Below are 14,287 nucleotides of genomic sequence, written 5' to 3'. Positions count from 1 at the left end.
CTTGCTTATTATTGAGAGGAGCATTCCTATTCTGTATCAAATTTTCCCATTTTTTTTTCTCGCTTCTCTTTTTTTCCCTTGACCCCTTTTGAGCACCTTGGTTTCTTTTTATTTTATTTTTTTCTCTTGCTTTCTCTTTTTTTTTTTCTTTTTACCCTTAGTTGTGAAAGGAAGAAATATTTCCTCTTTCAGTGTATAGAATAAAATCAGTGTCGCTCCAAGCTCTTTTCTTTCCTCGAATCGGCTTATTGGTTCGATTTTAGCGTTTTTATTTTATTTTTTTATTTTTATATTCAATACAAGCAACCCCTTCACGGCTTACACATACTCTTGTTTATTTTTTTCGTTTTTTTTTTCTTTTATATTCTCTTTTGTTATCCAAGACGACGTAAATTAACAAGCTACGGCTACTTTGACTTTTATGGATCAGCAGCTCTTCCATTCGACCAATGATCAGTCGTTGCTAGATTCCTCCATCCCGATCAAAACTCCCAACGGGGAATGGCGCGAAGAAGTAACTCTGGGGGACAGAGCTCGTTTTGTAAGCCAACTGTTAGTATCACTCTCTCTCTCTTTCTCTTATACTCTGTCTTTTCTTCTTTTTTTTTTTGGCTCTTTTAATTTTGTTTTAGAATGTTTCATACTTTATAAAATTTGCCCAATTTTATTTTTCAAAAAAAGTCATCAATAACTCGGGATACAACTTATTGATTCTATTTTTTTTTTATATATGTAATGATTCCATGGTTCGCTCTTTTACAGAAGCCAAGCTTTGAAGCTGATGTCATCCAATGCCTCCGAGCAAGAAGTATTAGCTGCGGCAAGCAATTTTGAAGCCAATCTGTTCCAGCAGAGTCCTAACCAGGTATAACGGGCATTGAATAGTTTTTAGTGGCAAATGTTGCTAGTACCTTTGGACTTACATGCAATTAACATGGATGATTTGTTTTTTTTTTTCTTGATTAGGAGCAGTACATGCTCGCTTATACACGGAAATTGAATCAGATCAAGTATCGGATACAATTACAGACCCAGGGAGTGACGATGAGTAACGGGAATACAACCACAACTGGGACCGGTTTAGCCAACTCAATGTCAGTGGATAACGGTGCATTAATGCAACCACCGCCCACTGGTCCGATGTTTTCACAAATCGGTCAGACGTATATCATGGGAGAAACGGGGCTTAATCCAGTCCCATCCACACTGGCGCAGGAAAACACAGCCCAACAATCAAACTCAGTCCCTGTTCCTCCAATAGCGTCCACCCAACCAGCATCCTATTCAATTCCTGGATGCATTGCCACCACAAACACATCCACGACACTCCAACAGCCACCAGCGACCCATCCAGGGCAACCTTACAATTCCTTTCAGATGCTTGCAAACACCAACCCAATGAATGTGAACCCTGCCTTGTCCTCTACCGCATTCAAAGTATCCTCGGTGCCGCATCAATCACAGACTGCGACTGTACCTCATGTGCAAGATCAGCTGAAATATCAAACCGAGTCTGGGATGCTATCGCAAGTCTCGCAGCATCCGCCTTTGGCTACGTCTTCCCACTATTCCATGGCACGCATGTCTCCGTCGGGATATCACTTTGTAGCTAATCAATCTGCTTCGGCCGCGATGAACCAAGAATTGGCGTCCGCCAATGCTTCCAACCCCACGTCTCCGTTTATTGGTAATCCTCAGCAAATGCAAATGTACAATTACCGATTAAAAGTACAGCAGATGCAGCAACTGATTCGTCAAAACGGGCAAATAGCCGCTTATCAACCTCCATCATCGCACCTTCCTTATTCGCAACATGTTGTGGCATACCGTGGTCCACCCTCCGAAGCCACTGGACCGGAACCGGAGAGATCGATTGAAATCATGGCACCACAGCAGCAGCAACAGCAACAGCAACAGTTAATGTCTTCACAGGCGGGAAACTATGCTCTTCAGCTGTTGTACGAATTGAAAAACAACATACAGAAAACAAGAGGTAAATTTATTAGAATCCCGCTCAGTGAGTATTGGTGTTAAGTTTTATCCTCGACGCAGTGCGCCCGTCTCTTATAGGCACGTTGTCGGAGGAAGAGAAAGCAGTGATTCATGAACGCATGATGCTTATGAAGCCGCTGTACAAGACGGTGGAGGCTTCTCTTCCACTATTTATGATGATTTCATGGAACATGGAAGCCACACGAAAAATGATTTTGCTCATGTACCTGTACGAGGACCAATTGCTCCTGTTGTCTCAAAATCAATTCATCATGACTTTTAACACGGTCGTACGCTTGCAAAACCAATTCAATGGATTTTGTAACTGGATCAATCACAGCAGAGCCATGGCGCTTCAGCAACATCAACAGAGACTCCAGGCATCGCAGCAACAGCCTTTCATGGCGATAAATTCTACCCAGAACAGGACCAGTTACACTATGGCCATGCCGATGGCGGCCTCAACGATGGCTCCTTCGCAAGAATACGTGACCTCCCAGTTGCAGCTTTCATCTTCTTCAGGAATGCAGCAAATGAACTTGTCGTCTTCGCCAGATCCCCCTTCGGCTTCGCATGTCACAGCGCACAATAATCATTCATCAGGGCTGTACCAAATGCCGCTGATGCCAGAAGTTCAGCCCCAAAACACCACCGCTGAAGCTGGGCCGCAAAGCAACAGCGTGGAAAAGTTGGATACCACAATGATCCAACAGGGTCAAAAGACACCAACTGCCATGGAACGTAATTTATCCGAAACGTCCCCCAATATCCCGGTGCCCAAACGAAAGAACACGAAAAAGTCGCGAAGCCAAGCCAACCGCCCGGGGCCAGCAGAAACATCCCTGTCATACACCGAAGAAAAGGAAACCACGCCTTTGCCTGTGACCAGAAATCACACGCAACCGCTTAAGGGCGCGCCTACCGACCCGTCTTCTGGAGTCCAAGCTTTTGGCAAAGAATATACCGATAATCAAACAGATTATGATTCGCCTATCCCCATGGCGAGATCACCTCAAGGCATCAAACGTCGCAATACAGACACCAAACAGTCGAAAAAGACGAAAAAACCTACCAAGAAGAAGCAAACCGCTCAGTCCAAGCGGGTGCAACGTATGAAAGATACCACAGACAAGGAAATCAACGAATCACTCGTCTCGCCTCGCAGCCCTTACTCGGTGTTGGGATCGAATAGTCCGCTGCAGAGCGCCACAAAACGCCCAAGCTTGACTAAGACGGCCAAGCCCGAAGACAAAGACGCTTATCAATCCATGTGGGATTTATCAACGCCAACAATGACACCGAACAATGGCTTGGCCACTTACAACAGCGAATCCCACGAAGTGATTAGTCACGCCTCCAGTAATGCGGATTCCCTATTATCAGCGACACCGTCCATGTCGACTGCTCTAAGTTCGTCAATTTCACCCACCCTACTGTCGATGGAACATGTGGCTTCTGCGTCCACCACGACAGGTCAATCACCTGTTTTCGAGATATCGCAAATTGCCTCGCAGCTTTCGCTCATGAATGGTCCACAGCAACAACGCCATGTTCAAGACAACACCTCCACCATGCTGTTCAACGGCGCTCCATCGTCATGGCAAATCGCTCAAGGTCAAGGCAACACGGGCGCGACCATGGATCCTGACAACTATCCCGTCGATCTGTATAACGCAATCTCCGAGAATTCCATGGCGTCGGCATTAAAAGAAGGATTCAAGGATGAGACATTTTATGCCGGCGAATCCTTACTGCTGAAATTGCCCACCAACACGGATGCCTTTGACGCGAATACCATTCATTCCTGGCATAATCTCGATATTGGCGACGACCTTTTTGGAGTCAATGAAGGCATGGAAATGCTGAACTAGGATCAAGGAAAGAAAAAAGTACCGCCCTAGAGAATCGTATAATGGGTTAATTCTAATGGAGCAAGGCGAAAAACAAAGCTCCGCATTTTGTCTCACGGTTTCTGATATACCATACCTTCTTTTTTTTTTACCCGGCAATATTGAAATGTAATAAAAAGTCCAAACCAACAACATCGCGAAAAAACTCATGTTGACAATTTGTCGAGGCGATTCTCCTTTTTATGTGGCGGTGTCATTCGCTCGGAACAGCCTGCTGCAGAAGGATCCAGGAACTAAGTAAATCGTTACTCTCATTTTGAGATTCTCGATATATTAAAAGGACATCGTCTCGAACATGCGGCAAAAATTGATGAAATTAAAAACAACGGGCCAATCCTGAATTGATGCACATTTATAAAATCAATCGATCGGTGACAAAGTGCCTGAGCTGATTTGATGTCATTACGAGTGGATGGGTGGACCGTGAAATATTGAAATCACGCTATTCCCTGTCGCTGGTTGTTCGTCTTCTTCTTCTTCCTCTTCTTTGCAGTCGATAATGGAAACACCGGCGATTGATATCTGTAAGTTGACAAGTAGATGTATAAACTTTTTTTGGACGCACTCCATAACGCAGGCAACCATAGCCCAACCAAGATATCCCCAGTCAACGTACTGGGGTCGAGTTCGCCATTTCATCGACATTACCAATCCTCGGTAGGATAAAAACATGTCGAATGCCGTTTATTGCCATCAAGTAAAACTAATGGCGGAGGCTTTGGGTAGCAATCTGTTTGTCACACGCAACCAGCTTGAACGGGCCAAAGATATGTTGACTCAGTACAAGAAAACGCATCATACAGATAATGTTGAAGAATTGTGGAAAGCCAAATTAGGTTTGTCTCGAGATGAAAGTATAATTGTTGTCATGGAAAATCATTGGTCAGTAACACAATTTTTCTTGTCATCAGCTGTCGACTCCACTATTCATCCTGATACGGGAGAGCCTATTTTTCTACCTTTCCGTATGGCGTGCTTTGTACCTACGAATATGGTGCTTGTGGCGGGCATGCTGATGCCGAACCCTTCAGTAAGTCCGCTCGAATAAGAACCGGGGATCAGTGATTGAACAAATATTACCGTTCTGTAGATTAAAACCATCCTATTTTGGCAATGGGCAAATCAAAGCGTGAATGTGGCTTTCAATTCAGCGAATGCCAACAAAACAACTCCGATGAGCTTAAAGGAAACAGGAGGTAACATTCAATTGCATCAGAACTTTCAGACTCTTTTCACTGACGGACTTTGTCTATCCAGTGGCCTATGTATCTGCTGTCACCACCTCTTGTGCTTTGGCTGTCGGATTAACGCAGGGCGTGCCACGTTTGAACGTGTCGGCTTCTATGAAAAGATTGATGATGAAGCTGGTCCCTTTCACCGCCGTCGCCGCAGCAGGTACCGTCAACATCTTCTTGATGCGAGGAAAAGAAGTGAGGTAAGGTCCATCCTTTAAAGTGCTAGCGCTTTTTTTCACAGTCATGATGTCATTTGTCCTTCCAATCAGTACAACTTACCCAAAAAAAAAAAATCACTGACAGAGATGGTATCAACGTATATACCGCTGATGGAGAGATGGTCGGTAAATCCAAGACTGCCGGTCTGACCGCTGTCTCGCAAGTGGCCATCTCACGTATCCTTACCAACGCACCTGTCCTCATTGTACCTCCCTTCCTCCTCGATCGTCTACAAAAGACGGCATTTGTGCAAGCCCGTCCCAAACTAGTGGTGCCGCTCAACTTTGGTAACATTGATGCAAAAGCATGCATATGCGTGCAAAGAAAAATGAGATTTTCTTGATTGCCAATGACTGATGATCCTTGTGTGTGATAGGTCTGATTGCTCTGTCGTTGATGACAGCCTTGCCGGCTGCGATTGCACTGTTTCCTCAGCAGGGAGCCATGGAGACGGCTGCCATGGAAAAGGAATTCCAAAATTTAAATGATAAAGATGGCCACCCGATCCGTACCTTGTACTATAACAAGGGTCTTTAGAAGGAACCGAGATCGTTGATTGTGGCAGGTTACACGACGCGTCTCATCTTGTGTTCAATATTTTTAGGAACCTATTTGTAAAATCCCGGACAGAGACTGGAAAACAAAAAAAGCGATCCAATTTATTGACAATAAACGACCAAAAGTACTTACACTCTATATATCTTTTTTTTTTTTGTCTCGAAATGCAACCTATTTGTCGCTAGAAAGTTCGCTTCATGGGCATATTGTTTGCATGCACCGGCCTGCAATACAGAGGTGCAGACAAAAGGATTCCTGTGGTTTTTTTTTTTTTTTTTTTGTCCCCACAAAGTGTTTCCAAACCCCTCCCGGATATTTCTGTCCCCCCAAAAAAACTTTAAAAAAAGAGAGTCCCTCTGCAAAGCGCACATGCCAATTAGTTTCGACCTCCAAGCGCCGGTTTATTTTACTTATTTACTTCTTGCTATACGACATACATCATGGTAGCTACAACTGCAGCTAATGTCTGGGACACAACCACCCAAACTTTTCACGGTGGTCAAGAGCATCGCTACTTGAACAATTTCGTTGAAGATTTCAGCGTTACCACCAATTATCTCGGCACCCCCAAGAAGGCTTTGCAGGCAGCTCACGATGCAGTAAGTTTTTTTTTTATTGACCCCAAAAAACGCAGAGGGTCCAGTTGTCTTGGCTACTAAATTTATCTTTTGCACGAGCAGTTGGATGATATCCTCCATTACCCCGCAGCTGATCAGGAACCGGCCAAAACGGCTTTAGCTCAGTTTTTGTGGCCCACCGGTTATGAAACTCATCGCACTCGTTTATTGCTGGGCAATGGTGCTTCGGAATTGATCGATCTTGTCGTCCGTAAAGCACTTCAGAACGCTTACAAGCGCGGTGTTCAGCAACCCACATGGAAGCCTAGATGGGCCGCTCAGGTAATTTTGGTCATTTTTATATAACGGGATGAAGGTGGGATAATCAATGACTTACAAAAATATTGGCACAACACAGTATAAAGAATATGAACGAAGCGCAGTGACCAATGGATTCCAAGTTTTGAAATCCACTAGTACTGAACGAGCTGATCTGGTGTGTATTGTCAACCCTTGCAACCCTACCGGAGACTATGCCTCTGTCGAACTTTTAAAGAACTGGATCCGCGAAAATGTGGTTGCAGGAGGCAGTGTTATTATTGGTAAGTCGGGTTATCCCAGAAAGATGCGCGGGGCAAGCGGTTTTGACATATGGAATCAATGGTAGATGAGTCCATGCAACCTTGGCTTTCAGCGGAATTCCGCGACGATTCATTGATTAGTCAACACGACTTTTTGCGTGAGATGTATGAGGAACAGCAGGTCTCTGTTCACATCATGCATTCATGGACCAAACTCTGGTCCTGCCCCGGTATTCGCACGGGATCCGTGGTGTGCCCTACCGAACAGCACTGCCAGGACTTGAAAAAGATTCAAGTGCCCTGGAGTGTCAATGGTCCTGCTCTGAAATTCATGGAACAAGTGGTTCGCGATGAAGAGTACTTGCAACGTACATGGGAGACAACCACGGCTTTGCGTGCTTACGTCATTGAACAACTTCAATCGCTTAACCATCAGTGGGAATACGAGGGTGAAAAGTTTCTCAGCTGGGTGTGGGTCAAGATGGAAAGTCCAGAGCAAGCTGCCCGAGCGGTGGATTTAGCTCGTGACGCCGGTGTACCTGTCCGCAGTGGCAAACCCGGCTACGCTTGTGACAGCCATGTTCGAGTCGCTGTACGCGAACAAGACAAAGTCCAAATTCTGGTGACCGCATGGAAACAACTGTAGAACCGCATATACACATATATCCAATTTTTGTTTTACGATAGACGATACCATCCATCTACTTGAACAAGAATCAGAAAAAGAAAGTCAAAAAAAAAGAACCAACGTTCTCCACTACATGTATAAAATAAAAAGCTTTGGTCAACTGTTATGAATAAATAACTTTCTAGTGCCTCCCTAACTTTCATAAGAGGCGCATGTACTTGTGACTTGGAAGTGCTCGCCGCATCAACCAAATGCGATTCACCCCCAACGTTCCTCTCAAAGGAAAGCCTTTACTTGTAGTCTTCACTTAAAGACAAAGTTTTGCTCTCAAACATAATTATAACCTTTCTGTGAGGATAAACATTGACCAGCTTGTTTATCTTTTGCACTTATGCAGTAGCTTGAAAGATAATGCATGCAGTACTAAGGTCGATCCTTTATCAAAAAAGGGAATGAAACATTGGCTTTAGCAAAGCATTCCGCTAATGTGATAAATGGTTGGCTCGATTTCGGAGTCACATAAGATGATCGATTTATTTTAGAATTGTTCAGTTCCATTCTCTCTTAAAAAGAGTGACATGCGAGCTTTTAATACTACTTACCTAGTCTAGCTTGACTCGCATTGTCTTTGAAGGAATAGGCGATTTAGCTGTCATTTGTCAAGCTAGAATTACTGAATCGGATTCAATGCGCTGCAATCCGTCTTTGCAACGTAATTTAGATTTTTCGTTTGTATAGCATTTAATATTTAAAGAATTTTTCCGGTATTCATTTCCTTTTATTGATTGTCCATATATACGCGCAAACGTTATGCTGGAACAAGAGCGATTGAACGGTGGAAGAACAATGACAGGTATAGATCTCACATGTATGCATGTGAGTACCAAATTACTGCACTGCCAACCTCTTGATATGCGTAAACAATAAGTGTCCACAATTCCTGTTTTCTTATTAATCCGGGCCCGCAGAAGAAAAGTTCAAAACGGACCGTGGCCTCGTTTTTATTTTTTATTTTTTATTTTTTCGCCATTTGCCATTTCAACGCGGTTTCAAGTAACAAACATTCCATATTTCGTCTTTGTCTTGTCGAGAACAACAACCTTTATAAGACAAAGGCGGAATCAGATTACGGGATTGTATTATTGCTACGGAACGGGTGGGCTAAATGCTAATAACAGGAATAAGATCTACCAAGGAGGTTACAATCACTTTCAAAAAGCATGGACTTCCATCATACTCTCTCAATACATAGTTTTATTTTATAAAAAGCAAACAAAAGAATTATAATTTAGACTTTCAAGTGGATTCTATTTCTTCCATTTCACTTGAACACGATCTACAATGGTATATGCAAACATAAATTGCACATCAATGTTTTGACCAAATGACAATTTATTTTTGTGGCTGCAAGTTGCAGATTTTGCCAAATGACAGAATGGTTCCCCGATTGATTTGTCAAAAGCGCGTAAATTACCGTGACCGACTTCTGGAAGTTCGATGATGTATCAAGGAATGCCGAATATGATTTGCTTAATTTACGTGCATAAATGCACGGTGGTCTGTGTAAACGAGTGTTGAATTGTTTCGTTGTTCATGCCACTATGCGTTTTCTCAGCACAGCACAGCGTAGCAGACTTCTCGCAAACAAGACCCGTTTTGACCACGGCCAATGTTACTTGCAAGTGTATACCAAAAGAAGGGTTCTAGAAACCCGGTGCCATGAATTGGATGGATTAACTGACGCAATGGACAAAAAAGGAAATGAAATAGGGGATAGATCATAGATGCCACGGGCAGATTAGAACACTTAATGACGGAATGCACCGATCTCCTTTCGATTATCAAGATCAACGGATCTTCCATGTAAGAAGTACCACCGACAAAATTAGGTGCATGCGTGTAATATTGGTTATCTCCATGTCAGTGAGCACTCACAGCTTTAAAGGGGTGGATGTCAAGTTGTGCAGCTTTTTCTTTTCATCTCTTTTTTTATTTCCGTTTTTATCGTATCTCTTTAAAAAGTGCTTGTTGGACTGCGTCCCTGCTGCATTTTGTCTATCATGTCACCCATCTATTTATATTTATTCATTCTGCAATTGTATTGTCTGTTCTCCGTGGTATTATCTGCATCACATTCGCGGCGACGCAAGAGTCGAGTTGGACAAGGAGTGACGGATGTGGTCGATGCGGTCAGAGGATCCTTATTTTCCGGATTTGGTACATACTATGGCGTCGGCTTTGGATCTTGCGGGAAAAAAGATACCGACGACGAAATGATTGTCGCTGTCAATCAACCCCAAATGCATAATGGTAAAACTATGCTCAAAGACAGGAATGAGTGAAACGGAATGAATAATGACGTGCCTTTTCTTTTTCTTTTCCCTCAAGGTGCGAATCCGAATACCAATCCACGATGCGGAAAACAAGTGTTTATTAGAGGTATACACGGATCAGCCACTGCGAGAGTGGAGGATACGTGTCCAACATGTCCCTCAGGTAAGTCAAATGCTCATGTTTCACATGAATGGATCAATGACGGTGGATTTGCTAGGTAATTTGGACATGTCTCCGACAGGTAAGTTACACCAAAGATTCACCTTCTTTCCCTCCAACTCATCGGTTTTTTAACAATCGATAGTTTTCCAAAAAGTATGTGGCGATCTGGACATTGGCCGTTGTTCCATCAAATGGAAATTCTTGTCATGAAAAATCATACAGTCATCATTATTATTTTTTATTTTGCATTGTTAACACTGTCAACCACACAAAGAGGGGATAGAAAAAAAAAAAAAGATTCGCATTTGTTTGTCCCTTGACACATCCTCGCATAATTTTTTTTATTTGATTAAACGGATCAAACATTGTAACAATCATGGAAATCTTTTTTTTTTGGTCTTTATCATCATCCTTACTCTTCATTATTGACTATTGTTTCGATTGGGTATGTGGGCCAACGCACCTCTTCCGAGTCGAAAACTATCGCATTCTACCAATGACAGACAATCATCTCAGCCCAGCGCTCCATCGTTTCTCGGTCGGCTGTTTCATAAACCGAAAATGATTTCCAACCGACCATCACGACCTCACCGAGAACGAAAACGCGCCACTTCGTTTCAAGAAAGCATGGATATGCCGCATGTCAACGAGATCAATCTCGCAAATTACTTTCATATTTCACCGGCATTGGAGGATCCACTGCCATCGACACTTTTGGCGGGAGCCACCCTGCGGTCTCGGAAACTGCAACAATTGGACGAGCGCAGTCGAATGTATATGGCGACACTGTACAAACTCAAGAGCTTGCAACTGGAAGATTTGCGACGGTGTCTTGTTGTTTATCAGATTCTTGGAGGATTGCAGCGGGCGAATAATACCGTATTGATGAAAGAGATCACACGTCTGTATCAGTCTCAAATGTATGAGCGTGAATTCCTGGCTCAGTTGGGAACCGCACAAACCATGGGTAAATCGAGACGTACGCGATACATTTTTATGCTGCTGGAGGATCCCAATCCAGTGAGGCATCCGATTCGCGACGCTATGCAGCGGCGTCGAAAGTCATATACAGAAACGACCATCGTGACCACTCTGCGACAAGTGGAAAACGAAGAAGAAGAAGTAGCAGCCGAAGTGGAGGAAGGAGAGCCAGGCGGAGACATGGAGGGTGATCCATCCCTGTCTGGCGAGACGTTACCGGGGAAATCCAAAAAAGCAAAGTGGGAATATGTGAGTGCTACATTGTTGGAATACGATAAAGAGGATGGTCGATCGATGACAAGCTTAGAAAAGCATCGACTGAAAGGTGCTTCGGCCTCTCAACTCACATTATCCTGCCCTATGCCGCCTGCTGTATCTATACGACCATTGACAACCATTGAATTACCAAGACGCTACTCGGACGATGAGTTTTATCTTTCCCAGCTTAAAATTCCAGTCGAGATTCGTCAACTTGGCGACAAGCATCATGGCAATTACGCGACGACCAAATCCGGTCATGCTTGGCTTAAACTTAAAAGTCCTTCCAAATCAATTACACAGTGGCTTCGAAGGAAACGGTTTGGCCAACAGCTGCATCCATCGGCCCTTGTGGAACCGCAAGCACTGTAAACATGTATAGATCACTCACACAACCACTTGTATGTAAGATTTGATTGACCATTTAGAAACAAACCAAAAAAAACCAAAAAAAAAAACCATTGTTCGTACAACATTTTGTGGAAAGCGCGTAAAACTGTGTGGAAACGTCTTTTATTTTTATTTTATTTTTATTTTTTTCTCTCTTGCACCGATTCTCAGCAGCATAATGGATAATCAAGTGAAAGAAGGCAAGATATTCATTGTGAAGCAAGAGATAGTGAGCTTTCACAGGACATAACCCAATTTGATTGCCAGTTTTGGAAATCAAAAAAGAAGTCCACAGGCCCTTTTTTTTTCTTGTTCTTGCTGCTTCCTCCTTTTTTTTCCTTTTTCAATCGTTCAATACATTGCGCCATTTTTCAAACCACACCAGAATGTCAACAGAAACTCTGGTTTCCGAATTGAACCAGGCGTTGGACACGTTGACTCGTCTTCATCGAGAGATCGGCACACCTTACAATCAAATCAACGACGACAAGGTCGCGCTGTTTCAAGCGATTTCCCAGCTCACCAACCAACACGTACACGATCTCACCACCCAACGGGACACATTACGCCAACAAAGGGACCAAGCCCTCCATCAAATGGCCAAACTGAAGCGACTCATGGGTGATTTTGTGCCCCACCCTAGCCCACCTGTTACTGATCACAAGTCGTTAAACGACCAGTTGGCCGATTTGAAAGCACAGGAAGTGGAACTGAAAAAGGTGCGAGTATAGAATATGCGTATTATATGAGAGAGAACAGTTATTGACGGCTTGACTTGGATTTTGGATACCAGGGATACGATGAAAAACTGAACAAAGTGAAAAGTAAGCTATCCTATATTATGACAATTGCACCTTTGCTTGATTTAACGCCCAATGGCTCATCTTTGCCTTGTTTAAATTAAGCACTGCACGACAAACTGCGAAACTACGCAATCCCTTTGGGAGGTTTTATTGATTCGGAATTGCTAAAAGAAGAGAAAGATATTGATGTGTCGCTACCGAAACTGACGGCCTTGGAAGCCCAAGTCAAACGATGTGACGAAGAATTTGTAAGTCGATCCACTCACCGTCAAAAACGATATGCTCATGCACTTTTTGAGTACAGCATCATCGTGTGCGTTACATACAATCAAAGATCCAAGAAGTGGTGCAGCTATGGACACTGCTTGATGTAGAACCGCAAAACGAAGAAGACCGCATCTTGCACCAACTGGCTTTCACGGAAACGACCGACAACAAAAACGATTTGTATCTGCAGATTGTCAGTGATGACGGCATGCGATATGTGAGACAACGTATACTGCAGGTAACGGGTTCTTTTTGTATAGGAAATCATTTCAAACTTGCAGTCGGTGTACTCATTTATTTATATTGATAGCTTGATGAAATCAAACAACAACGTGAATTCCGTAAAAACGAAATTTCCCTGAAGCTCATACCTCTTTGGCAACGTTTGAGCATTGACCAACAACAGCAAGAGCAATTTATGGCTCAACATCACGGACTTACTTCTAACGACCTTCAAGAGGTATGAAAAAGCTAGCCAGACATGGAAAAAGGCACGTGAATGTCGCTCAACCTATGACTTAGTATGAGAGCGAATTAGAACGCATGATCGAATTAAAAGAGAAACGAATTGGTGATTTCATTGCAGGAGCTCGCAAGGAAATCGCGAGACTATGGAGTATTTTATATTTTTCGGATGACGAACGTCGAGAATTTGGAGCAGCATTTACAGGTAAACCAAACCAATGTCGCGCCCCACTTTGTCCTTTTGTGCTCAATCACTCGTGCTCGTTAGATGAATATTCCGATGAATTACTTGAAGAGCATGAAAGCCAAATATCCAAATTGCAATTGCTGGTGGAAGATCGTAAATACATGCTCGAGCGGGTTGATCGCCATATGAAATTGATAGAGGAAATTCGTGCTTTCAAAGTAAACAGGAATATTTTCTTGACTTTTTATCGCTTCCCATGCTTATCGATTGAATATGGTTTCTAGGCAACCACTAACGATCCGTCTCGGTTACTTACCAAAAGCCACAGAGACCCGGGTCGCCTACTGAGAGAAGAAAAGTTCCGCAAACGAGTCTCTCGCGAATTGCCCAAGGTATAAGAGGGAAGACCCCGTGTGCTATTTTCAGAAAAATGAATTGCATTGTTTCTCAATTGATAGGTGGAAAGGGAATTGAAAGGCGCTCTTCAGGAGCATTACGTCACCCATGGATCTCATTTTTTGGTCTATGGAGAACCGTATATCGAAAAGATTGGTACCGAGAATCCTTGGTCCACCAATAACGTTACCAGCAGATACATGGTAAAATACTTTTCATCCAAAAATCCCTTGGCACAAGCTCAATTGTATTGGCGACGCTTATCATGATTGTTGTAGAGTAACCGCAGTGTAGCCTCCTCACACTCATCACGGTCGGATGAAAACTATCCAAAAACATCCAAATCCTACGAAGCGTCAGCCAT

The 14,287-nt window shown here is 43.3% G+C and overlaps 7 protein-coding genes across 7 annotated transcripts; all 7 read left to right on the top strand.

Moving 5' to 3' along the window:
• Positions 1–781: 781 nt before the first annotated feature.
• BYT42DRAFT_618523 (uncharacterized protein) lies at positions 782–3,863 on the top strand (the record flags this gene model as incomplete). The annotated part of the gene is made up of 3 exons (XM_051572294.1): positions 782–865; positions 967–1,993; positions 2,071–3,863. The coding sequence occupies 3 exons, from the start codon at positions 782–784 to the stop codon at positions 3,861–3,863; spliced, it is 2,904 nt and encodes a 967-aa protein (XP_051418705.1).
• Positions 3,864–4,354: 491 nt separating this feature from the next.
• On the top strand, positions 4,355–6,048 carry BYT42DRAFT_588863 (Tricarboxylate/iron carrier). Its single transcript, XM_051570310.1, has 7 exons — positions 4,355–4,424; positions 4,519–4,738; positions 4,814–4,932; positions 4,993–5,098; positions 5,160–5,337; positions 5,441–5,643; positions 5,733–6,048. The coding sequence occupies exons 2-7, from the start codon at positions 4,573–4,575 to the stop codon at positions 5,891–5,893; spliced, it is 933 nt and encodes a 310-aa protein (XP_051418704.1). The 5' UTR covers positions 4,355–4,424; positions 4,519–4,572; the 3' UTR covers positions 5,894–6,048.
• Positions 6,049–6,246: 198 nt separating this feature from the next.
• BYT42DRAFT_588861 (pyridoxal phosphate-dependent transferase) lies at positions 6,247–7,872 on the top strand. Its single transcript, XM_051570309.1, has 4 exons — positions 6,247–6,513; positions 6,595–6,813; positions 6,890–7,073; positions 7,139–7,872. The coding sequence occupies exons 1-4, from the start codon at positions 6,355–6,357 to the stop codon at positions 7,696–7,698; spliced, it is 1,122 nt and encodes a 373-aa protein (XP_051418703.1). The 5' UTR covers positions 6,247–6,354; the 3' UTR covers positions 7,699–7,872.
• Positions 7,873–9,884: 2,012 nt separating this feature from the next.
• On the top strand, positions 9,885–10,380 carry BYT42DRAFT_473541 (RlpA-like double-psi beta-barrel-protein domain-containing protein-containing protein; the record flags this gene model as incomplete). The annotated part of the gene is made up of 4 exons (XM_051563585.1): positions 9,885–9,990; positions 10,069–10,176; positions 10,232–10,255; positions 10,319–10,380. Coding segments are annotated over 4 exons (300 nt in total), but the record flags the coding sequence as incomplete, so codon positions are not given.
• Positions 10,381–10,623: 243 nt separating this feature from the next.
• BYT42DRAFT_618519 (uncharacterized protein) lies at positions 10,624–11,787 on the top strand (the record flags this gene model as incomplete). Its single annotated transcript, XM_051572293.1, has 1 exon — positions 10,624–11,787. The coding sequence occupies one exon, from the start codon at positions 10,624–10,626 to the stop codon at positions 11,785–11,787; it is 1,164 nt and encodes a 387-aa protein (XP_051418701.1).
• A 198-nt stretch (positions 11,788–11,985) lies between these two features.
• BYT42DRAFT_153368 (uncharacterized protein) lies at positions 11,986–13,277 on the top strand. The gene is made up of 4 exons (XM_051562299.1): positions 11,986–12,524; positions 12,599–12,629; positions 12,711–13,113; positions 13,186–13,277. The coding sequence occupies exons 1-3, from the start codon at positions 12,192–12,194 to the stop codon at positions 12,980–12,982; spliced, it is 636 nt and encodes a 211-aa protein (XP_051418700.1). The 5' UTR covers positions 11,986–12,191; the 3' UTR covers positions 12,983–13,113; positions 13,186–13,277.
• Positions 12,626–14,287, top strand: BYT42DRAFT_153383 (microtubule associated protein-domain-containing protein). The gene is made up of 7 exons (XM_051562300.1): positions 12,626–12,629; positions 12,711–13,113; positions 13,186–13,335; positions 13,398–13,545; positions 13,609–13,745; positions 13,812–13,919; positions 13,986–14,287. The coding sequence occupies exons 2-7, from the start codon at positions 13,084–13,086 to the stop codon at positions 14,190–14,192; spliced, it is 780 nt and encodes a 259-aa protein (XP_051418699.1). The 5' UTR covers positions 12,626–12,629; positions 12,711–13,083; the 3' UTR covers positions 14,193–14,287.

This window comes from Radiomyces spectabilis (assembly GCF_025331425.1).
Source record: "Radiomyces spectabilis strain NRRL 2753 chromosome Unknown BYT42scaffold_17, whole genome shotgun sequence".
NCBI lineage: Eukaryota > Fungi > Mucoromycota > Mucoromycetes > Mucorales > Radiomycetaceae > Radiomyces > Radiomyces spectabilis.
This window is presented reverse-complemented; position numbering and strand designations above follow the sequence as displayed.